General features: G+C 41.3%; 1 protein-coding gene across 2 annotated transcripts in view; it reads right to left on the reverse strand.

Annotated features, from left to right (window-relative positions):
• The window catches only part of vwa8 (von Willebrand factor A domain containing 8), a 123,974-nt gene extending 108,720 nt beyond the window's left edge, over nt 1–15,254 (reverse strand). The window contains exons 1-2 of one of the 2 annotated variants that reach the window (XM_062975601.1): nt 15,006–15,254; nt 2,434–2,511 (exon numbers count right to left, since the gene is read on the reverse strand). In XM_062975601.1, the coding sequence (XP_062831671.1) occupies nt 2,434–2,511; nt 15,006–15,183 (256 nt within the window). In that variant the 5' untranslated portion in view covers nt 15,184–15,254. The remainder of the gene's footprint in view (nt 1–2,433; nt 2,512–15,005) is intronic. The other variant, XM_008106817.3, reaches the window with a different exon arrangement.
• Nucleotides 15,255–24,726: the final 9,472 nt, after the last annotated feature.

The following is a 24,726-nucleotide window of genomic DNA, read 5'->3' on the forward strand; positions in this document are numbered from 1 at the left end:
TTTGATTTAATCATTTATATATTGACTTTCTCCGCATGTGGGAACTAAGACAGCTTACAATGTAGAGTTACCATAAAAATATAGTTATGACAATATATGTTACTTTTAAAATACCACATTAAATAGACAATCACATGAAAATATTTAGAATATGCCATTAAAAAGATCCTTCTGCCACACCTCATCAATGATTCAAGGCCTGTTTAAATAAAAGGGCTTTGCCTGCTGGCCAAAAGAGATCAAAGTGAAGGTCAAGTTGGCCTCTGGCAGGAAGGAGATTCACAGTGTGAGAGCAGATGTTAAGAAAGCTCTTTCCCATGTCCTCAACAGTTGGACCTGTGAAAGTGTTGGGACAGAACAAAAGCTTTTCCCAACGAGCTTAAGATTTGGGCAGCCTCATACAGGCAGATACAGTCTTTCACATGGTCTGGATCCAAGCCATTTAGGGCTTTATAGGTCATGTTGGGTTGTGGCCAGAAACAGATTGGTAACAAGTGAAGCTGTTTCGTCAAGGGAATCATATGTTGCCAATTGCTAGACGCAGACAGCATTATGGACCCACTGATGTTTTTGAACACTTATCAAAGGATGCCTGAAATAGATTGTTGTTGTAATTCAAATGGGATGCAATCATGGGATGTTGCCATGGTCAGATATCCAGGGTGGGTGCAAAAATCATAGAACAGAACTACAGTTATTCACAAAAGTTTTCACACATTCTGTTCCTTGTAAAAAAAATCCCACAACTGCACAGAAGTACATTAAACTTTTATGAGCTCTGATCCAGTCCCAAGTATAGACATGGAATGTAGTGAAAAAATCCACAGGTCTCGTGGGAGGCAAAAACAGACTAATCAAGAATTCTATATGCTTGCACAAAATTACATCTTGGTGCATTTAATTGATCTTGCTCCCTAATAAATAAGTTGCAGGTAGAATTTCAGATGCAATTTTCTGCTAAGTAAAGCCCAAGAGTTCCGTTTGGTAGTGAAAAATTCATGTTTTTTTCTTAAAAAATGAAGTTAAAGTTGTGGTTTATTTAGAACATCTTTATCCTGTCATTCTTCCAGGCAAATATAAGGATTGCTTTTCTACGCCAAAAACAGCCAGACAGACTGCCAACAGTCCAAACCAGTTCACTCTGGTTTAGAAAAACAGGCATTTTATGGTGTTAAACAATGCAAGAGAAGCTGCAATCTATTTTAAGAATGAACTGCTGAATCTGCAGCCTTCCAAAAGAGCCAATACAGACTGAATATTCCTTATCCAGAATGCTCTGAACCAGAATTATTTTAGATTTTGGATTTTTTTTTATTTTGGAACGTTTGAATTTACATATATGTACATAAATGAAATATCTTGGAGATGGGATTCAAGTCTAAATACAGAATTTATTTATGCCTTATTAGAAACACATAGCTTGAAGGTCATTTTATAGAACAGTTTTAATAATTTTGTGCATGAAACGACATTTGTGTACATTAAACCATGAGAAAACAAAGGGTTCGCCGCCTCAGTCAGCCAGATGGAAAATTCTAGAGAATTTCAGACTTCAGAATTCTGAATAAGGGATGCTCAAGAGGTATTCCTTATTCAAGTGGTATCTCTTATGACAAAAAAGGTGGTTTAAGGAGTCTGAATATGCAGTCCCACAGCCAAACTTTGCTCATTGTGGCCTAAAATATTATGATCCCAATCACACTATGAGGCATTTGAATATGAGGGACTTAACTCAAAATTATGCAACAAGTTTCATGATGGAAGATGGAATTCAATCCACATCTCTCTGGTCCAAGCTCAATATCCTACCCAGTGAGTCTTAGGCATGAAAAACACAGCGTACCTACTCAAATGTTCAGATCCACGATCTATAAAAACTTTACAATGTAAATCTATTTTTAAATACAGCATTTTAAAGTTTTAAGAGCCTTTTAATATACTCTTTTCTCCAGTTAATTAATTCCCTTGCAGAACTATAAAGAAACCTCATGTTTCATTGGTAGTGACAAGGAAATTCTACCTCTTGTCTTGTATCAATTAAGGACAAGGATTTCCCACTCAGCAAAGGAGTGAGATTTTAGCTATCTTATACCAGGGACCGAAGACTGGAGACCTCAGTATACTCATTTTATACCTGGGATGTTGTCCCCTTCCACCAAGCATGCAGCTTTGGGAGGGATGCACATGGAGAAATGCGGGAGGAAGGGGACACCTGCCTAACCAGCTAAAGCAGCCAAATCAACCCTGGCAATCAATGGGGTGACAAATGTCACAGCCAGATCGCCATCACATCTGAGTGCAGTTTTAGAAGAAGCCTGGAGGCCAAATCCAGCCTGTGTACTCAGAGTTCTCTTTTTTCAGCACTCATATGCACATATTTGTTAATCTGGACTCCTATTTTGGGCTGGGTTGTGAAATAATATAGCTCCTTACTGTAGTTCCTTGGTACAAGTTCTGGATTTCTTGGAGTTCTGAGTTTGTATGACACATCTCCAATGGTAACAGTATCTCCTGGAAATAAAAAAAAGAACATTATTTATTGGTTATTGCCTGCAAGTATTCTGTATAATGATTGCAAAAGAAGGCAAAGATGTCGGCTCATTTCAGACACATAAACATTATCTGCTTCCCTTTGGCAGTACACTATCCATGATGACATTTTAATCAGGAACTTCCTTCTAACCTTTGGTCAGTGTTTTAGAGATGTGACTGGAAACCTTTGTACAGAGTAACAAGATTACTGTGTTTCATTTTCCTGACAAGTAAAGCCCTAACCTTAACTGTGCAAATAAGTTGAATGTTACATTTACAACTTCAAAGAGCAGATTATTCATTCAAGTTGTAACTCTTCTTTACAGAGTTGCAACTGCTTTATACAGCATGCCCTTGAAGTTTGTTTCCATCCTTGCTATTAATAATGGTCAAACAGCAGTTTTTGTGATATATTCGATAGACAGTAAATGGTTAATTATTTAACTGCTATATTTTTACATTGTGGAAGATGTAAACATATGGCGGGCTGGCTGTTACATTATCTATCACATAATTACATTGAAACAATTTTAAAAAGACAATTCCTGAACAGCTCAATAATTAAGATAATGCAAGTACACATTGGGCTCCTACGTGATAGCAGGAAAGTTATTCATAACACAGAAAACAGTATAACACAACAGCAGTGGAATAACTTAAAGGAATTCAAAATAGGTTGCCTGTTCTGAGCTTGCAGTAGGCTTCCTTGAGGAATCAAGCAGGAATCTTTTGCAACCAAAATAAAATAAAATAAAGCAGGTAACATGAACGTAGCCATCAGAAGATGGAGTACAAGGGAAAGGACTCAAGGTTTTCACAGGTCAGTCATCAACATAGAATGTAATTTTCAATTTTCAGTTACTGGATACTGGAGAAACAAGTAGAAAAATATTATCTTTTCTAACATGTTATGGGCATCTGTAAATTCCTATACATAATCTATTACTGATCTTTTCAATAATATTCACGCTACTATTAGTTGCTTCCCAGCATTTACAATTAATATTATCTACTGATCATGTTACATGGATCATCTTTACTATCATTTTTAATGTAACAGAAATGAGTGGGAGATCCCAGGATACAGTTTTCAAGCAGCTGTGAGTAAACACAAAAAGGACTTTGAGCAACACTGAAGCTTTTAGGCAGCAGGGTGACGATCATGAGACTCCTTCTTACAATCATTTATTATCAACTTAAGAACTCAAAGAGATAAGGAAGAGCATACCAATTTGCAGTCATCCTAGAAGACAACAAGAAAGATATTTTGAAAAGCGAGGGCAGGCCAATTTCAAGATCTGAGTTATAGGCAAACCTCAGCATAGTAATCTCAGTAGCAGCTTGTTAAGACATATACAAGAGCCAAGAACACAACAATGCCAGGATACATTATGCATGGCTTGGGAAGGGAATGGAGAAGATCTGGATATGGTTTCTAGTAGCTGAAAATATGGGAAGAGTTCAGGGAAATGTGTCGCTTTTGTTTAAAATGTTGGTGTTTCCACATGCTGTGTGTAGCACCCGTATAAACCCTTGCTGTTTTTATTGTCTACAGCGCTGTGTGGCTATTTTAATTTTATAATTACCATAGAAAAGAGGACACATTTCATCACGCTGAACCCACTGGTCAACACAGCCACTTTTCCAGTACGGTGATCACCCTAAGGCCCAAAAACCTGAACCAGGAAAAGATATTTAAGGGAAAGGGAAACATGGGCAACAGGAAGCTAAAGTCTGGAACTATAGGGTCAACTTGGGAGTCATTCCATCATATGCCCCACCAGATGTTTTTGGATTTTAGCTCCCATTAGCTGCAGCCAAGTAGTAAATGATGAGGGACAATGTGATCTGAAGTTCATCATCATCTGGAAGGCCTCATGTTTCCCAACCCATGCAATAAAAAGCTTTTCAAAACAGATGACTCCTAGCACTACTAACCAAGAACCGCTATGAAGCAATCTTTCTCATCTCTTCTTCCTCAATGTATATTAACTGTGCTAAAACAATGAAAAGTGACAAGTAGAAAAAGAGGACATGTGAATCCTTTACAAAATTCTGTGAATGAGAGATGAAGAGTCCATTAGCTCTCCTGTATAGAAATGTGGGACTGCAACAAAAAGGGGAAAAAACAGGCATGTGAGACATGCTATTTTAACTACAGCCCTCATCTACACTACCTAATAAAATCCAGATTATCTGCTTTGAACTGGATTATACGGTAGTGTAGACTCATATAATCCAGTTCAAATCAGATAATCTGGATTATATGGCAGTATAGATCCAGCCTACATAAATATGTCATGTATCTTGTATTAAATGTTAGCCAGGAGATCAAGAATTGATACATAAAGTGTGTTCCCAGTCAAACTCTACATTTATTATCTTATTCCTGGGATCTGCCCCTTCTCTTTCTTTGTTTCATGTGATATTTACTTCATCTTTTCCCTTCCATATTTTCATATCAAGTGTTTTTCAGTCTAGCAGACAAAATCCAATTCGGAGAGAAATGGAAGGGTGGGTAGAAAACCAGGAAGAGAGGGAGCTAAGGACCAGGGCATGGCCAAAGCAAAATGAAATTCTTACCCATGTTGACATTTTTCCATGAAGCACAGAAAACACAGTTCTATTCAATGTCTGCTATTTTTGAATTAAGCTTACAGATAAGGGACGCAAAGCACGTTTGAATTTATGCTTATCTACTTAACTCAGGAGTATGTCCACGGGCTAAGCAGTTATTTATTTCAATTATTTATACCCCGCCCTTCTCACCCGAGGGGACTCAGGGCGGTTATGCTTAGTTGCAAATACTATCATCCTTCATCACCGATTATACTGATTAAGGATAATGGGAGTTGAAGCCCAGTAACCTCTAGAGCACCTCAAAACTGTCCATTCCTGGCATAGAGAAAGAACTAAACCATCTTGTTGTTTTATACCTTCAACTTCTTTAATTTTCAGCTGCCCTATCCAATGGCTTTCTCAGCAAGATTTATCAAAGGTTTGCCATTGCCTCCCTTTTAGACTTATATAGGGAGAATACTACCTCCTCAAAAGCCCTAAAACTTTTTTGTGATATATATAAATAACCTTTTGTTTTAAGGAAACAGTACACATAGATATTCAGTTACGTTTGCCTTGGTGAGTGCAAAATTGAACTGTTTCATGTATCCAATACAAGATGCTTCTTCCCCAATTGTACCAATCAAAAGATGAATTCCTGTCTTTCTGGAAATGAGTAAGCCATTTCCCATCGACAATGAAATTTCCTCTAACTGAAACAGAATGAATGAAGAAAGAACATAGCAAACCCAATGTTTCTAGTCCAACCTATTAAAAATTCTAGGCTATAATAAGCTAAATATATGGTAAGCAGTGGAGCCCCGGTGACGAAGTGCTTTAAAGCACTGAGCTGGTGACCGAAAGGTCCCAGGTTCAAACCCCGGGAGCAGCGTGAGCGGCCGCTGTTAGCTCCAGTTCCTGCCATCTAGAAGTTCGAAAACATGCAAATGTGAGTAGATCAATAGGTACCGCTTTGGCGGGAAGGTAACGGCGCTCCATGCAGTCATGCCGGCCACATGACCTTGGAGATGTCTACGAACAATGCCGGCTCTTCGGCTTAGAAATGGAGATGAGCACCAACCCCCAGAGTCAGACATGACTGGACTTAACGTCAGGGGAAACCTTTACCTTTACCTACCTATGGTAAGCAGATTATAGTAAAACTATCTTAGGGTAAATAGAAAACATAAAAAAAATACTGAACTAGTGTCAATTATGGAATAGCATAAACCGTCTCCAAACATGCATGTCACAGACTCTTGTTGACAGTGCCGGTCCTTTTATTACCTTGCCAGCAGGATACCTCGTATAAACCCCTTCACAGCTCATCAGCTTCCTCACCCCACTCTTCTTCTCCCAAACCTCTCCTCTCAATCCCCTGTCTATCCAAAAGAAACACCCAGATCTGAAACCAATTTGCAGGCCATCCAACTCTTTACATTATTCTCCCTCCTAGTCATCTTCTCTCAATCTCCTGGGACGAGCAGATCATTGGGTTGGAAAAGCTTTTTTGAAAGCCAGGAGAGCATTGAGAGGAAGATGAGTGGGGTGAGGAGATTGATGTGCAGGAAAGGAATTTAAAATCTGACTAACTCTTCTGGAAAGGCAGAAGAGGATTGGAAAGAAGAGAGGTGGGGCAAGGAGATTGATGGGTTAAAATGGCTTGGAATATGGCTGGATCTTTTGAAAGGGCAGGGGATGGAAATTATTGATATAAAGAAGATTGTGGTTTAAAATCTGACTGGCTAGTTTCAAAGGACAGAAGATCTGGACAAAGAGGAATGGGGGTTAGTGCTATGGAATCCTGGAATTTGTAATTTGGCGAGGCACCAATACTCTTTAGCAGAGAAAGCTAGAGACCTAATAGAATGACAAATCTCATAGCACTGAGCCATGGCACTTAAAAAGATCTGTAAAAGACAAACTTCATTTTCTATACTTAATAACAGCATTTTTATTTTGAATGAAAGGGACATATCAGTAACTATTACTGAAAGGAATAAGTGGTCAAACTATCCATAGTAAATAGGAATCCACTTCCTCCTTTAGCCCCATTTCAGGGACTGAAAGGAGATGGTGGTTTCTTCTTGCACCAGATTGTAAATTCCTGGAACTACAGAAAAGGGGGTGAGATGACAGTGGCTGTTTCCTCACTCCCTCTCTTGTTCTTGGCATTATGTTCTTGGCTTCCTTGACCATGGTCTACTCTTCCAAGAGGATGGACTACTGGCAAGCGATGGGGTGCATCTCACACAAGTAGGAAAACATCTTTTTGCACACAGACTCACAAACCTCATCAGGCGCACTTTAAACTAGATCCACTGGGGGAGGGGAACAACAGCCTGGCGAACACTATATTACCCACGACCACAGGGAACCGCCGAAAGGCTAAACGCAGGGCTGCACAAACACAGCAAGGACCAAGTACAGAGAGCACAATAATCCCAAATAAACAGTTCGAGGGGAGGTCACAGGGGCTTACATGTCTTTACACTAATGCTCAGAGCATGGGAAATAAGCAAGACGAACTCCAACTCCTAGCACAGCACCACACATACGATGTCATAGGCATCACTGAAACCTGGTGGGATGACTCCCATCACTGGAATTTAACCATTGAGGGCTATAACCTCTTTCACAGAAATAGAACAAAGGGGAGAGGAGGGGGAGTAGCTTTATATGTCAAAAACAGTTACGTTGCAGAAGAAATGCAAGACTGTAATCCGGGAAACCAGCTTGAAAGCATCTGGATAAGAATCAAGGGAACCGGGACTCAAAAAGATCTTGCCGTGGGTGTCTACTACAGACCTCCGAGTCAGGATGAAGGACTTGATGAAGCCTTCTGTCAACAGCTGACCAAACAGGCACAAAGAAGAGATATAGTAGTCATGGGCGATTTCAATTATCCCGATATCTGCTGGAAAACAAACTCAGCCAAGAGTACAAAGTCCAACAAATTCCTCACTTGCCTTGCAGATAATTTTATGGTCCAGAAGGTAGAAGAGGCAACAAGGGGATCAGCAACTCTTGATCTAATCTTAACAAATGTGGAAGACCTGATCAATACAGTTGAAGTGATTGGATCCTTAGGGGCAAGTGACCATGTGCTCCTGCAGTTTGCAATACAAAGGAATGCTGAAACTAAGACAAGTCAAACATGCATTCTGGACTTTAAGAGAGCTGACTTCCAAAAAATGAAGGAATTACTGAGCGGCATTCCATGGACGCCGATATTAAAAAACAAGGGAGTTAAGGATGGATGGGAGTTTTTCAAAAGTGAAATACTCAAGGCGCAAATGCAAACAGTGCCAACAAAGAAGAAAAATAAGACAAGTGCAAAGAAGCCAGAATGGATGTCCAAAGAACTTCTAACTGAGCTAAAGCTCAAAAGTGACATGCACAAGAAGTGGAAAAGGGGAGAAATCACCAAAGAAGAATTCAAACGTATAGCCAACACCTGTAGGGAAAAGGTTCGCAAGGCTAAAGCGCAAAATGAGCTCAGGCTTGCCAGGGACATAAAAAACAACAAAAAAGGCTTTTTTGCTTACGTTGGTAGAAAAAGGAAGAAAAAGGAAGAAAAAGGAGGCGATAGGGCCATTGCAAGGAGAAGATGGGGTGATGGCGACAGGGGACAGGGAAAAGGCCGAACTACTTAATGCCTTCTTTGCCTCGGTCTTCTCAGAAAAAGAAAGCCATCTTCAACCTCAGCAACACGGAATGGACGAAGGATTGGGGGAAATCCAACCCCAAATAGGGAAACAAGTTGTCCAGGAACACTTGGGCTCTCTAAACGAATTCAAGTCCCCAGGGCCAGATCAGCTACACCCAAGAGTACTGAAGGAACTAGCGGAAGTTATTTCAGAACCACTGGCAATTATCTTCGAGAGTTCTTGGAGAACGGGAGAAGTCCCAGCAGACTGGAGGAGGGCGAATGTGGTCCCTATCTTCAAGAAGGGAAAAAAGAACGACCCAAACAATTACCGTCTGGTCAGCCTCACATCAATACCAGGCAAAATTCTGGAAAAGATCATTAAGGAAGTGGTCTGCGAACACTTAGAAACAAATGCGGTCATTGCTAATAGTCAACACGGATTTACCAAAAACAAGTCATGCCAGACTAATCTGATCTCTTTTTTCGATAGAGTTACGAGTTGGGTCGATACAGGGAAGGCTGTGGATGTAGCGTACCTGGATTTCAGTAAGGCCTTCGACAAAGTCCCCCACGAACTTCTGGCAAACAAACTAGTAAAATGTGGGCTAGACAAAACTACGGTTAGGTGGATCTGTAATTGGCTAAGCGAACGAACCCAAAGGGTGCTCACCAATGCGTCGTCTTCATCATGGAAGGAAGTGACAAGTGGAGTGCCGCAGGGCTCCGTCCTGGGCCCGGTTCTGTTCAACATCTTTATTAACGACTTAGACGAAGGGTTAGAAGGCACGATCATCAAGTTTGCAGACGACACAAAACTGGGAGGGATAGCTAACACTCCAGAAGACAGGAGCAGAATTCAAAACGATCTTGACAGACTAGAGAGATGGGCCAAAACTAACAAAATGAAGTTCAACAGGGACAAATGCAAGATACTTCACTTCGGCAGAAAAAATGGAAATCAAAGATACAGAATGGGGGACGCCTGGCTTGACAGCAGTGTGTGCGAAAAAGACCTTGGAGTCCTCGTGGACAACAAGTTAAACATGAGCCAACAATGTGATGCGGCTGCTAAAAAAGCCAATGGGATTCTGGCCTGCATCAATAGGGGAATAGCGTCTAGATCCAGGGAAGTTATGCTCCCCCTCTATTCTGCCTTGGTCAGACCACACCTGGAATACTGTGTCCAATTTTGGGCACCACAGTTGAAGGGAGATGTTGACAAGCTGGAAAGCGTCCAGAGGAGGGCGACTAAAATGATTAAGGGTCTGGAGAACAAGCCCTATGAGGAGCGGCTTAAAGAGCTGGGCATGTTTAGCCTGCAGAAGAGAAGGCTGAGAGGAGACATGATAGCCATGTACAAATACGTGAAGGGAAGTCATAGGGAAGAGGAAGCAAGCTTGTTTTCTGCTGCCCTGCAGACTAGGACACGGAACAATGGCTTCAAACTACAGGAAAGGAGATTCCACCTGAACATCAGGAAGAACTTCCTCACTGTGAGAGCTGTTCGACAGTGGAACTCTCTCCCCGGGGCCATGGTGGAGGCTCCTTCCTTGGAGGCTTTTAAGCAGAGGCTGGATGGCCATCTGTCGGGGGTGCTTTGAATGCGATTTCCTGCTTCTTAGCAGGGGGTTGGACTAGATGGCCCATGTGGTCTCTTCCAACTCTACTATTCTATGATTCTATGATTCTATGTGGTGGACTGAGCTATTGAGCCCAGTTCCCATCACCATGCAGACTGGATCAGAAATGGGTCACTTGAAACATCAGGGGAGGCGTTTTATAAAATGTTATTGTTATTAAAATATTTGTACTCTTCCCTATACCAGGAGATTTCAGGGAGGCTTGCAAAGTAAGGATGCATTACATCGCATTATACTAAACAACCCATAAAGCTATGCATAAAATTTTCATTAAAACAATTCAAGTAAAGTTAAAAGCATTTAAAATACAAATATGATTTAAAATATTTAACAAGCTCAGGTAACTTTCTTACTCCTCTCACTGCACAGCATGATGGGATGGGACTGGCCTCTTTGGGTCCAACTCTTACCCCTCCACACTTAACCCATCTTCATGAGACGACAAAGGTGATCAAGAGGTAGGAAGAGGGAACACATCCTTGCATGAATAACAGTCTATGTCTGCATTATTGGAGCCGCATAAAGAGAAATAGTGCAGGCAAAACCACCTGCATGAACTATATGCTGGAGACCAAAAGTATGGGGATAAACAGTTTTGATAGGAGATATTTTGGCTGTGGGAAATGGGAATTTTCCTTTTTTCACTTTCTGGAGCTCCCTGATGTTGTAACTATTAAAGTTGCAGGAACTCTTATCACTGTCTTTGCATGAAAATAGGAAAGAGGGGGAAAGTGTATGTACAAAAAGGAAGTTACGTAAGTGAGAGGATAATGGCATAGAGCTTAGGAAAAAAGAACAGCAGATGATAAATATATGATAGGGAGGCAGACGGCAGTTCAGCAAAGTCAACATGAAGAGCAAAAGGGGTATATCACTATGTAACAATTTTAAATGTTTTGTCTTCCTGGTTTGAAAGTGTTATTTCCTACTTTATTGTGTAGTACGTACTTTGAAAGTAGTTGTTATACTCCAGAAACTTCATTTTTGTGGCTGCTGCAAACTATGTTGAATTGGTTGAGACTCAATGAGATATTCATTGAAAAACTTTATGTGCTGCAGGATGTCCCGCAAAAATAAAGTTTTTGCAGTTTCATATACTTTTTCCATGTTTTTGTGATAGAACCAATTAGGAAATGACATTTGTAACACAGGAACAAAAATTGTGTTGTATAGTGTATTAGATCTCAGGTTTTCTCAGTAATTAGCACAGCCATATACTGCCTTTCAAATGAGGAGGACATATCAGTCCATAATCATGGCTAATATCCTTAAGTGTTTTTCTTCTGAAGCCTTCAAATCAGAAAGACGATCAAGGCCTGGGGCGCATCTACACTGCAGCAAAACCAATGCACTTTAACTCCACTTTAACTGCCATGGCTCAATGCTATGGAATCTTGGGAGTCATCCTTTTCTGCCAAAGAATGATGATGCCTCCTCGAACTATAACTTCCGGATATTCCACAACATTGAAGCCAGGTCAATTGTCAAATTAAATCCTGGGAGTTGTAGTTTGGGAGGCATCAAATATTTGTATATTTGTAGATTTTAAATGGTATGGAAATGCTTCTAGTGTAAGCTGCTTTGAGTCTCCTTGTGAAGAGAAAACACAGGGTATAAATAAACACAAAAACAACAATAATAATACTCCATGGGCAGTATTTTAAGAACATTGAAAGGAAGATTGGCAGCAAGAAAACATGGGAGTGGCTTAGAAGAGGAACTCTAAAAAAGTAAATTGAAGGCCTAATTTTTGCTGCACAATTTCAAGTCTTAAGAACAAATGCAATAAAAACAAGAATTGAAAAGTCCTACAATGACCCAAAGTGTCATTTATGCAAAGAGAATGATGGGACAATGGAGCACCTCATTTGCACTTGCAAGAAAATAGCCCAGACCAACTATGGGCTCTTCCACACAGACATATAACCAGAATATCAAGGCAGAAAATCCCACAATATCTGGACAGAACATCAATCCACATGCTGCAGAAGGCAGCACTTATTAGAACTGCGCACATTCTGCGAATGCCTCTAATATCCTAGGCCCTTGGGAAGACCCCAAAATTCTGCAATGAATCCCAGACCTAATGTGTAAGTGTGCTGTGTTGTTATGAACAAATAAATCTATACACATAATAAAAGTGAAAATATGTATGTATGTGTGTGGCTGGGGGTGTCTACTTACACAGACAAGCTCCCCCTTCCACAAATAGCTATAGCTTCCACTGCACAGGAGCCACCAATGGCCCTCCCTCCAATGACACTGTAGGTTATAGTAAGTGTCATGAACATGTACAAGAGCCCTGCCAATGTCCTCCACAAACACCATACTACCCACCACCTAAGTGAATGCTTTCATACGGGGACAATTTCCTCCTAAATTTTCTGTTTTTTCCTCCACCACAAACATCACAGTGTTTCTGACTCTCTCCATTGGTGTGGAATTTGCATGATCGCGCCCACTGCCTCTCCCATATCCCTTTCTTATTCTTTTCTATGGTACACAGTGAACAGAGGAATTGATCAGCAACTGAACATATTAGAATTCACCCATGATTTATAGGAGTTATAGGTACTGGGATGTACAGTTCACCTGCAATCTAAGAGTACTCTGAACTCCACCAATAATGGACCTGAAACTAATGTGGCACACAGAACCCTCATGATCAGCAAAAAATACTGGAGATCTTTGTAGGGATTTATAGGAGTTGTAGTTCACCTAATCCCAGAGCACACTATGAACCCAAATAATGATGGATCTGGACCAAACTTGGCATGAATACCTGATATGCCCAAATTTGAATACTGGTGGGTTTTAAGGGGAATTGGCCTTGGCATTTTGGAGTTGTGGATACTGGGATGTATAGTTTACTTGCAATCAATGAGCAATCTGAACTCCATCAAAGACGGAACCAGACCAAACTTGGCACAAGGAGCCCCCATGATCAACAAAAATTACTGGAGGTCTTTGTGGAAAATTCACCTTGATTTCACCTACACCCAGAGAGCACTATGAACCCAAACACCGATGGATCTGGACCAAACTTGGCACACAAACTTGATATATCAAAATTTGATTACTGGAGGGGTTTAGGGGGAACTGACCTTCCTTTATGGGAGTTGTAGTTCACCCATAACCAGGGAAACTGTGACCTCCACAGATGACAGACCTGGACCAAACTTGGCACACAGAACCGCCATGACTAACTCAACCTACTGGAGGGGCTTGAGGGGACTGACTCACCATAGTGGGAGTTATAGTTCACCCTACAGCCAGAGAGAACACTGAACCCCACCGATGATGCATCTAGAGCAGGCATGGGCAAAACACCCTCCAGGTGTTTTGGACTTCAACTCTCACAATTCCTAAAAGCCAGTAGGCTATTAGGAATTGTGGGAGTTGAAGTCCAAAACACCTGGAGGGCAGATTCTTGCCATGCCTGATCTAGAGAAAACTTGCCCAACATAGTAAACTTTAAGTACTGATAGAGTTTCTCGGGGTTGTAGTTCACCCACAAACGTATGAATTTTGTACAATTAAAAAAATGACCTCTTTCTAATAACTCAGGCAATGCCAGGAACCCAAGTAAGTGCAGTAGAGTCTCACTTATCCAAGCTAAACGGGCAGAAGCTTGGATAAGCGAATATTTTGGATAATAAGGAGGGATTAAGGAAAAGCCTATTAAACATCAAATTAGGTCATAATTTTACAAATTAAGTACCCAAACATCATGTTTTACAACAAATTTGACAGAAAAAGCAGTTCAATACGCAGTAATGTTATGTTGTAGTTACTATATTTACGAATTTATCAACAAAATATCACGATATATTGAAAACATTGAGTACAATGTTTGGGGCCGGGCTGTGGCGCAGCTGTTGAGCAGCTGCCTTAAATCACTCTGACCATGAGGTCATGAGTTCGAGGCCAGCCCGTGGCGGGGTGAGCACCCGTCAATTAAAAATTAAAAATAGCCCCTGCTCGTTGCTGACCTAGCAACCCGAAAGATAGTTGCATCTATCAAGTAGGAGATAAGGTACCACTAAAGTGGGGAGGCAAGATTAACTAATTTACGACCTGGAATGAGGAAGTGAGGAAGTGCCGTCAGTATGGATGATGAAGCAGCTGCTCCCCGCTGTGGCCAGAATCGAACATCCCCTCAGAAGAAGGTTAACTTGCCTCTGCGTGTGTCTCTCAGTCTCTGTTTGATGTGTTTATGGGCATTGAATGTTTGCCCTATGTGTGTTATAATGTGATCCGCCCTGAGTCCCCTTCGGGGTGAGAAGGGCGGAATATAAATACTGTAAATAAATAAATAAATAAATACAAAAATGGCTTGGATAATCCAGAAACTTGGATAAGCGAGGCTTGGATAAGTGAGACTCTACTGTACTAATATAATAATAATAATAGCATCATGCTTGGGCAAAGAAGACTAAGGACCTTGTAGAACTATAACTCCCGTGATTTTTATAGCACTGAGCCATGGAGGTGAAGTTGTGTCACAGCTCAGGTGTGCCCCTGGTCTCTCCAAACAGCTTCCAGATGGGAAGGCAATGAAAGCAGTCCTGCGGGGAAAAGGGAAGGAGGCGGGCCTTTGCCACAGGGAAGCCTGAGGTTACCTTCGGCCTTCCCGGCGCCGTGGAGCGCCCTGGCCGGGCATCGCAGCCGTGGGGCCTCCTCTCCTCGGGCCCTTCCCGCTGCCACCTGCTGGAGGAGGAGACGGACCCTCCTACCGGCCCCAGGGGCCCCGTAAACACTGGGGCCCCCGCCGCCGAGGCACACCACCCGGGACTGCATGGAGGGAGGTGAAGCAGCAGAAAAGCACCAAGGGGGAGGGTCCGCCGCTGAACGCCGCCCGGACGGAAACAGCACGCGCCGCCTCCACGTTCCGGGAGAGGCAGGCAGGCAGGAAGGACAGAGAGTGAATGCTCTTTGACCCCCTGCCCAGGCCCCTAGCCAGAAAAAAAACTTCGGGAGGAGTTTAAACTTTTCCCCCGAGATTACTTTTAAAGCCAGTGTCTCCTGATTTGTCCCAAGATCCCAACAAGGCCCTGAAATTATCATTATCATTAGGTAATAGGTCCTGAATCATTGCTCCCTCTTTAAGACAGTTCTTGTCATAAAAAAACCAATAAAAATGTAAAAGTAAAGGTTTTCCCCTGACATTAAGCCCAGTCGTGTCCGACTCTGGGGGTTGGTGCTCATCTCGATTTCTAAGCCGAAGAGCCGGCGTTGTCCGTACACACCTCCAAGGCTGTGTGGCCGGCATGACTGCATGGAATGCCGTTACCTTCCCACCTGAGCGGTACCTATTGATCTACTCACATTGGCATGTTTTCAAATTGCTAGACTGGCAGAAGCTGGAGCTAACAGCGGCTGCTCACGCCACTCCCGGGGTTTGAACCTGGGACCTTTTGGTCTGCAAGTTCAGCAGCTCAGTGCTTTAACACACTTCGTCACCGGGGCTCCTTGCTCACAGGTAATAGGTCCTGAATAATTGCTCCCTCTTTAAGACAGTTCTTGTCATAAAAAACAATAGTTTCCACAATTGGCAGGAGTTTCTTTGTTTCCTTCCACATTCTTCTTATATCAAGACATTTTCCACTGTGAACTAGCAAGAAGTTTTCAGTCAAGCCCAAGTTGTTCTGATGGTACAGTAGAATCTCGCTTATCCAACATAAACGGATGGCAGAACTTTGGATAAGCAAAAATGTTGGCTAATGAGGAGGGATTGACGAAAAGACTATTAAACATCAAATTACATTATGATTTTACAAATTAAACACCCAAACCTCGTGTTTTACAACAAATCGACAGATAAAGCAGTTCAATACATGGTAACGTTATGTAGTAATTACTGTATTTATGAATTTAGCACCAAAACATCGCAATGTATTGAAAACATTGACTACAAAAACATTGGCTATTGACAAATTGGCTACAAATAAAGATAGAATTGCATAAAAGGAACTTACAGTAACAACATTGTTGGAAGTTAAATCTGTAAAAAGTTCAGTCCTTGCTGCCTAGAGAAACAGCTGTGGATCCAGGTGGGTGGCAGACTGCGTTGGATAATCCAGAACGTTGGATAAGCAACATACAAATCTTTATTTATTTATTTATTTACATCATTTTTACCCCGTCCCTTCTCACCCAGAGGCTTACAACAGTCGGCAAATTACATTGCCCAAAATACATTCAATAAAACAATTACATATCAATAAACAATAAAATAGTACCACATCAATTAAACCTCTAATTAAAAGGTAAAGGTAAAGGTTTCCCCTGATGTTAAGTCCAGTCATGTCTGACTCTGGGGGTTGGTGCTCATCTCCATTACCTTCCCGCTGGAGTAGTACCTATTGATCTGCTCACATTGGCATGTTTTTGAACTGCTAGGTTGGCAGAAGCTGGAACTAACAGCGGGCGCTCACTCCACTCCCGGGATTTGAACCTGCGACTTTTCGGTCTGCAAGTTCAGCAGCTCAGTACTTTAGCACACTTCGCCACCGGGGCTCTAGACTCTATTATACCATGAATTATAAAATTTAAGATGCATGTACAGTTAAATTCGTCCACTAACCCTTCTCTGCCTAAGAGTTTTGGTGCCTCACCAAACTACAAAACCCATGACCCCATAACACTGCTCCCTGGCAAATTAAAGTGCATTAACACCATGTTTCTTCCTGGGTTATCAATGTCATTTCCTAATTGGTTCTATCATTCAAAAACATGGAAAAAGTCTACGAAACAACTTTTTTTTTTTGCGGGACATCCTGCAGCACATTTTTCTATAGTTTTTGAATGATTAACTGAATGGGGTTGCCTAGGAAGACTGTTGAGAAGCTTCAAGTAGTCCAATGGGTGGCAGCCAGATTGCTCACTGGAGTGGCGTACAAGGAGCATACAACCTCCCTGCTGTGTCAGCTTCACTGGTTGCCAATTTGCTACGGAGCACAATTCAAAGCGCTGACTTTATTTTATTTATTTATTTATTTATTACAATACTTATATCCTGCCCTTCTCACCCATAGGGGACTCGGCGGCTTACACTAAAACACTATATAAAAATATTACAACAATTCAATCAATTAAAATTCAATACATTAAACACTGATTAAAAATATACATATAAATATACAATTGGCGCATTTCGAGTCTGATAGCTGGTCTGTCATTGAGTTCTAGGCTGGTAATAATTGTTGCTGCTGTTATTGGTCGAAGGCCTGGCCCCACAACCAGGTCTTAACTTTCCTGCGGAAAGGTAGAAGGGAGAAAGACTGCCTATAAAGTCCTAAATGGTTCTGGCCCTGCTTACCTGTCCAAATGTATTTTCCTCTATAAAACACCTCAGAGGCTAAGATCTTCTGGGGAGGTCCTGCATCCAGTCCCACCTCCTTTGCAGGTGCGGCTGGTGGGGACAAGGGACAGGGCCTTCTCAGTGTTGGCCCCTCAGCTCTGAAACTCCCCAGGAAAATCAGATTGGCCCTCTCCCTCCTGTCCTTTAGAAAGTTAAAACCTGGCTATGGGACCAAGAATTTGGAGAGTAGCACAGAGCAACATGCACCTATGAATATAATGTAATGTCATTTGGAATGGCTTCTGGTTTATGATTTTTGGGTCTATGTGGAATGTTTAACAGTATATGTAATGTATTTATATGCCAATGTTTTTATTATGTTTAATGTTTTTGATGTATATTGTATATTGTATTTGTATGTTTTTATGTTTTAATGTGGCATTGAAAACTGCCAATTTGGAAGCCACTATGAGTCCCCTTCAGGGTTGATATACAGTGGGGTAAAAATGCAATTAAAATATATATTAATAATATCTCATACAGTCTCAACCAATTCAACATAGTTTGTGGCAGCCACAAAAAAGATATTTCTGGAGTTTAATAACTACCTTCAGAGTAACTACTGCACAATTACATAGTGTTGTATGCAAATATAATTTTAATATACTGTATAGGATGTGGAAGTATTATTTACAAAGTTAGTGGGTTAATATGAGGCATTGACCTGAAATCAGCCTAAAATTGGGCTTACTATGTACAAAATGTTATTTGCTCTGCAACTCTTAATTATGCATGTTTTATGCACAACTTAAAAACACAGACATAACAACTACTTTCAAAGTAAGGAGCACACAATTAAACAGAAAATAACACTTTCAAACCAGGAACAGAGCATTTGTCTAATTTTGTTACATAGTGTTCTCACTCTGAGTTGTGGGATATGAAAGGAGCAGTATTCCATTCCCATAAAGTTTAATGCTTTTGTTAGAGGCAAAAACACATCAGGATAGGGTTTCTTCCAATAATAAGAGAAAAATTGATATAATGCCTTTTAAAACACCTTGTGTTTGTGGTGTGTCTTCAAGTCCCTTGTCAACTGAGGGTGCCCTAATTAATTCTTCATGCTGTTTTCTTAGGCCCCATCTACACTGCCATATAATCCAGTTTGAATTGCATTATAATGGTTAGTATAGATCCAAGTTTGGTTGCAATGGGGACTTTGGGGTTGGTTGCAATGGGGACTTTGCGACTGGCAAAGTGTATGCTGTGTTGCCTTGCTATGCTGGATCGTGATTCCTGGGATCCCTGACCTTCGTGGATCTTTTTGGGACTTTGCTACTATTTTGGCTGGGACCTTGGACCGCTTCTGGACATGGTTTTCGCTCTCTTGCCTTGACCTTGGATTGGACGTTTGACGTTGCTGCTGTATCCTGTTTGCTGTGGATTACCCCTGGCCTTCCTTGACTACGATCTTGCTACACCCTGGAACATGCTTGCTGAAACGATAGTGTGTGTCTTTTCTTTGACGTGTATTTTGGCTAGTGGGTTGGGATTTTTAGTATTTTGGGACTCCTTGTTTGCCTCCGTTTTGACTGGTTGGTCTGCGTTTTGTTTTGGAATACTATTTTGTTGCTGTCAGGCATTTTTTTATTCTTTTGAGCTGTACCTTCAATAAACTGTTGTGACTTTGCACTTGAGACTGATTTCGTGGCATCTGTATCTTGACATCAGGTCTACCCAGCATAGTCCACCATAGGGTGGTATATGCTAGGGTTAGAGCCCAACAACATTTGGGAAGCCATACATTTGTCCTTCCTGACATTCTCTCAGCTGCACATATATCTAGTAGCTGATTAAGCAAAAACATATTTTTATTATTATTCAAAACATTTATATTCTGCCTTTCTCACGCCGAAGGGGACTCAGGGCAGAGCACAACATATATATGGCCAACATTCAATGCTGGAGCATAAAATAAACCACACATAAAGATTGAAATCAGTTATCTTCACATTAAAACCATTATTTAAAACCATCACAAGACAGCCGCACTATATCCGATCCGCAGGGTGAAAATTTTTATTGCTGCCGTTATTGCACTGCCCCAAAGGCTTGGTCCCACAGCCAGGTCTTTACCATCTTTCTGAAGGCCAGGAGGGAGGGGGCTGATTTAATCTCACCAGGGAAGGAGTTCCATAGCTGGGGGGCAATCTCTGAGAAGGCCCTGTCTCTCGTCCCCACCAATGTGACAGTGGCAGGACCGAGAGCAGGGTCTCCCTGGAAGATCTTAATCTCCATGGTGGTTCATAGAGGGAGATGCGTTTCGACAAGTAAACTGGGCCAGGGGCATTTAGGGCTTTATAGACCAAAGCCACCACTTGGAATTATGCTCGGTAGCTAATTGGCAGCCAGTGGAGCTGACATAGCATGGGTCTTGTGTGCTCCCTGTACACCGCCCCAGTTATTTACCTGTCTGCCTCTCGCTGGACTATTTGAAGCTTCTAAGCAGTCTTCAAAGGCAACCCCATGTAGAGCACATTGCAGTAGTCTATCCTAGATGTAACTAGAGTGTGGACCACCGTGGCCAAGTCTGACTTCCCAAAGTATGGGCATAACTGGCGCACAAGTTTTAGTTGTGCAAAAGCCCCCCTAGCCACCACCGTGTATAGGCTGAGACAGCATTGTGGTGCTGTTCCTGCTACAGACATCTATTTTCACAGCTGTATTGTTCCAGGCATTGATATATTAAAGTGTCTTGGTAGTAAGTACTGAAATTAGATAAGGACTTTCATTTGTTCCTGTTATACGTGTAGGTGCATACCAATCACATTCTAGTAACTGGGAAATAGGGTTTTTTAAAGATCTTCATGGTACTTCTAATTTCCCTTTAATCAGCTTTGACTTCCCCCAGGTAAGAAGTTTCAAGATAATCCAAAGGGAATGCATATCCAGAGAGAGTACTGTTGGCCATACAGCAAAATGTAATAATATTCTTTATTGTGCTAACTTTTATTGAGCCAGCCAACATGCATAGAATACATCACGCAAAGAGAAGGCTTTCCCACTCTGCATGATGAGAAATGATGGCCATAACAACATTATAAAAGCTCTGAAGTTGCAGATTAGTCCCTTAATGCAATCAGTTGCTGTTGCTGCAAAGCTCATTTGAAGGCAGAGTGCCATATAAGCTATTTGCCCATAAATTATTTTCTCCACTACTTTTCTCTTTCTGCTGTGGAAAACACTTATCTTCTAATGATCTTTTGTTTAATGGTGGAGCAGTAGTGCTGTAGTCATTCCTTGCTGCCAGCTTAGATGTTTTCATATTTCAAGTAAATGTAAGTATTTCATTTTTACATGAGAACAAGACTTTAATACTTTCTTGCATTTTTAACCTCCAAAGGTTCATTTACATAGGAAGAATTATTACAAAGGTTAATACTGCTGCTATCAAATATTCGAAGCTACATTTGCAATTGGATTGGCAATATAGCAATAGAAACTATATTGATGACCCAATAACTAGTTGACTGTGTTTTTAAGATTATAGTTCCTCAATCACGTGGGACAGTCTTCCAGACCAGAAATTGGAGATGCGGGCTGGGTTGTAACAGTGACTCATAAAATCCACAAGCCATACTGGCTGGAGGATTTCACCTTCAAAAATGTAATGTTTCCATGATCTGCTTTGCTGAGAAGACTCCAGGCTTTACCCAAAAAAAGTAATATGCAGTTATTCTATATATTCTTCTCTAAAATGTGGTAAGAAAACAGAATTTTAAAAGCAGCTGGCAAATTAAAAAGTTAAAAGTAGATGCTTTTGAATGAGGCAGAGTAATTCCAAAATAAATTTCTCTTCTGGAAGCACCTTGAGTATCCCTTGAACAGCATGATCCCAGACATGTTTGCTCAAAGTTTTCTGTTTAGGCAGTTCTAAGAAACCATTAATATATACTCAAAACTGTCAAGATCCTCGCTATTTCAGTAGCTAGGATCCTGACAATTGTGAGTATATATTGATACTTAGAATTACCCAAACCGGATACTTTTGAGTCACTCCTCATTTATACTGTTATATTATGGCATGCTTACACCGTGATCCTAGGGATCTTGACATGAGGACCTTCCATGGAACTGAAGGCAACAGTTCACTAGCATTGTTCTTCATGTCTTTTCTTACCAACATTTGCTTCTTTATCTTATGGTTTACTTAATTATTACTTCAATATATATTGAAATCTAAACAGCTGTAGGGTGGAAAAGGAGTGCAACTGGAATATGATGGATATTAGAGATTTCTTATCTTTATAACTGGAGCCCCTGGTAGCACAGTGAGTTAAACTACTGAGCTGCTGAACTTGCTGACTGAAAGGTTGGCGGTTCGAATCCTGGGAGCAGGGTGAGCTCCCACTGTTAGCCCCAGCTTCTACCAACCTAGCAGTTAGAAAACATGCAAACGTGAGTAGATCAATAGGTACTGCTCTGACAGGAAGGTAACAGTGCTCCATGCAGTCATGCCAGCCATATGACCAAGGAGGTGTCTACGGACAATGCTGGCTCTTCGGCTTAGAAATGCAGATGAGTACCAACCCCCAGAGTCAGACATGAATAGACTTAATGTCAGGGGAAAACCTTTACCTTTACCCTATCTTTGTAATGGTAGGACCCTCAGTAAATAACAGGAGTTTGCTGGTCTGAGGATCCAAAGGGGGTGGAGGGATCCTGATATCATAAAACTCCTATTCAGGTTGCCTGCAGTTCCAACCCTGGATTTCTCTCACAAACCTTGTCCTTTCTTTGATTATTCCCTTCTGGATTAGGTATTTGGGTTTCAAGGTGACCAATATCCTGGACAAATGGTTGTGTTGGTCAGTGGATTAAGTGAGACCAGTTTTCCTTGTTCGTTACTAAGTTAAAACAGGCAGGGATGTATAAAATAAAAAGTGAAAATGTATTATATAACACATCAAATAACAACTAGCTTTATGCTGGTTCAAACACAAAACACAGAATACTCTCATTTTAAAATAACACTGCTCATTTAACTCTTTTTTACATTATCGGTTCCTCAAAGCCCTATTTAGATCTCCTCCATTCATAGACTCATAGAGCTGGAAGGGACCTCATGGGCCATCAAGTACAATCAATGCTCATTGCAAGATGTCCAGTTAAAGCATCTTGAGCAAGAAACTGTCTATGTTCCTCTCTGTGATGGCCCCTGAAGTAAAGAGTACAGTCATGTCACTGCCCCCACCCATCTTCTTACCAAACAAAAAAAGCCTACCTCTTTCAACCTTGTTCCAAATGCTGGACTATTAACTCCTGTATTTGTCATCATTAAACATCATGATTAGAGCTGTTGGAAGTTTCGTTAGGATAGTAATGTTTAAATTTAAACACAAGGCTTTTGGATATGATGCCTGGTTTTAAAATTTCCTTTCACCTTTCCCCAACTTCAGTCACAAATACTGTTGGATTGCAATTCCCACTATTCCCAGTATACATAGTGGATACTCAAAAGCAATGGGAGTTGGGTAAAACCTAAAAAAAGCACTGACATCTATGTGTGATACACACACACACACACACATATACGTGTGTGTGTGTGTGTGTGTATATATCCCCATGGGGACTTAAGGCAGCTAACATTGCACACAAACAAGTTTAAAAGGTGCAATACAGAAGTTAAAAAACAATTAAATAACTGTGCTAAAATGGAATTAAAATACAGTGAATACACAAAAATGGCCCTTAAAAACACATTTCCCCCAACTCCCAATATATAGTTGGCCTTCTGTATCCACAGATTTTCCATTCATGGATTCGACGGCCCTTTGAAAGCAACCATAAGGCTGATGTGGCCCTCAATGAAAATGATTTTGACATCCTGACATACTGAGTGTTTCAAAATTATGGCCCAAATTTTACCATTGCAACCTGTTACAATTACACCAAAAGTTGCAAAGTTGGAATGCAATAAGAATTAAAGATGCAGAGGTATTTTTTTCTGGTTTAGTTAATAAATTAAGTTTGACACCAGCTAACATTGCCATCTTGCAAATGGCTGAGGCTAGGAGCTGTTTGTGTACTGAGAGAATCATAGAGCTGCAAGAGACTGCATGGGCCATTTCATCCTAGGGACTATTTCATTCTAGATTTTATGTGTTTCCTTCACCACAGATTGGTGAATGTGCATGACCCCACCCACTGCCTCTCCCGTAACCCTTTCCTATTCTTTTCTATGGAACACAGCAAACAGAGGAATTGATCAGCAACTGAGCATACTAAGAGCACTCTGAACTCCACCAACAATGGACCTGGAACTAACTTGTCACAGAGCCCCCGTGACCAATACGGGAGGTCTTTGGGGGAAGTTCACCTTGATTTGGGCGATTTGTAGTTCACCTACATCCAGAGAGCACTGTGAAGCCAAACACCGATGGATCATCATCTGGACAAAACTTGGCACACAGATGTGATAAGCCGAAATTTGGTTACTGGAGTGGTTTGGAGGGAACTGACCTTCCTTTCTGGGAGTTGTAGTTCACTCACAACCAGGGAAACTGTGACCTCCACCAATGATAGACCTGGACTAAACTTGGCACACAGAACCGTCCTGACTAACTCAACCTACTGGAAGGATTTGAGGGGACTGACTCACGGAAGTAGGAGTTGTAGTTCATCCTACAGCCAGAGAGCACACTGAACCCCACCGATGATGCATCTAGAGCAGGCATGGGCAAACTTCGGCCTTCCAGGTGTTTTGGACTTCAACTCTCACAATTCCTAAAAGCCTGTTTATGTTGGATAAGCCCCGTTTATGTTGGATAAGCGAGACTCCACTGTATATATATAAAGTACAGTAGAGTATCACTTATCCAACATAAATAAAGCGATTTTGCGCACCATTTTGCAGGCAAAGTTGCTCAGATACGTCATGAGTTGGACTCCAGCTTAATTGTAGTTCCAGCGGAGGTAACCGAGGTATCTGTCTGTCTGATTTTGTGGGATTCTTTCCGGCTTGTTCTTCCTGATGACGT

This window comes from Anolis carolinensis, chromosome 3 (genome assembly GCF_035594765.1).
Source record: "Anolis carolinensis isolate JA03-04 chromosome 3, rAnoCar3.1.pri, whole genome shotgun sequence".
Taxonomy (NCBI): Eukaryota; Metazoa; Chordata; class Lepidosauria; order Squamata; family Dactyloidae; genus Anolis; species Anolis carolinensis.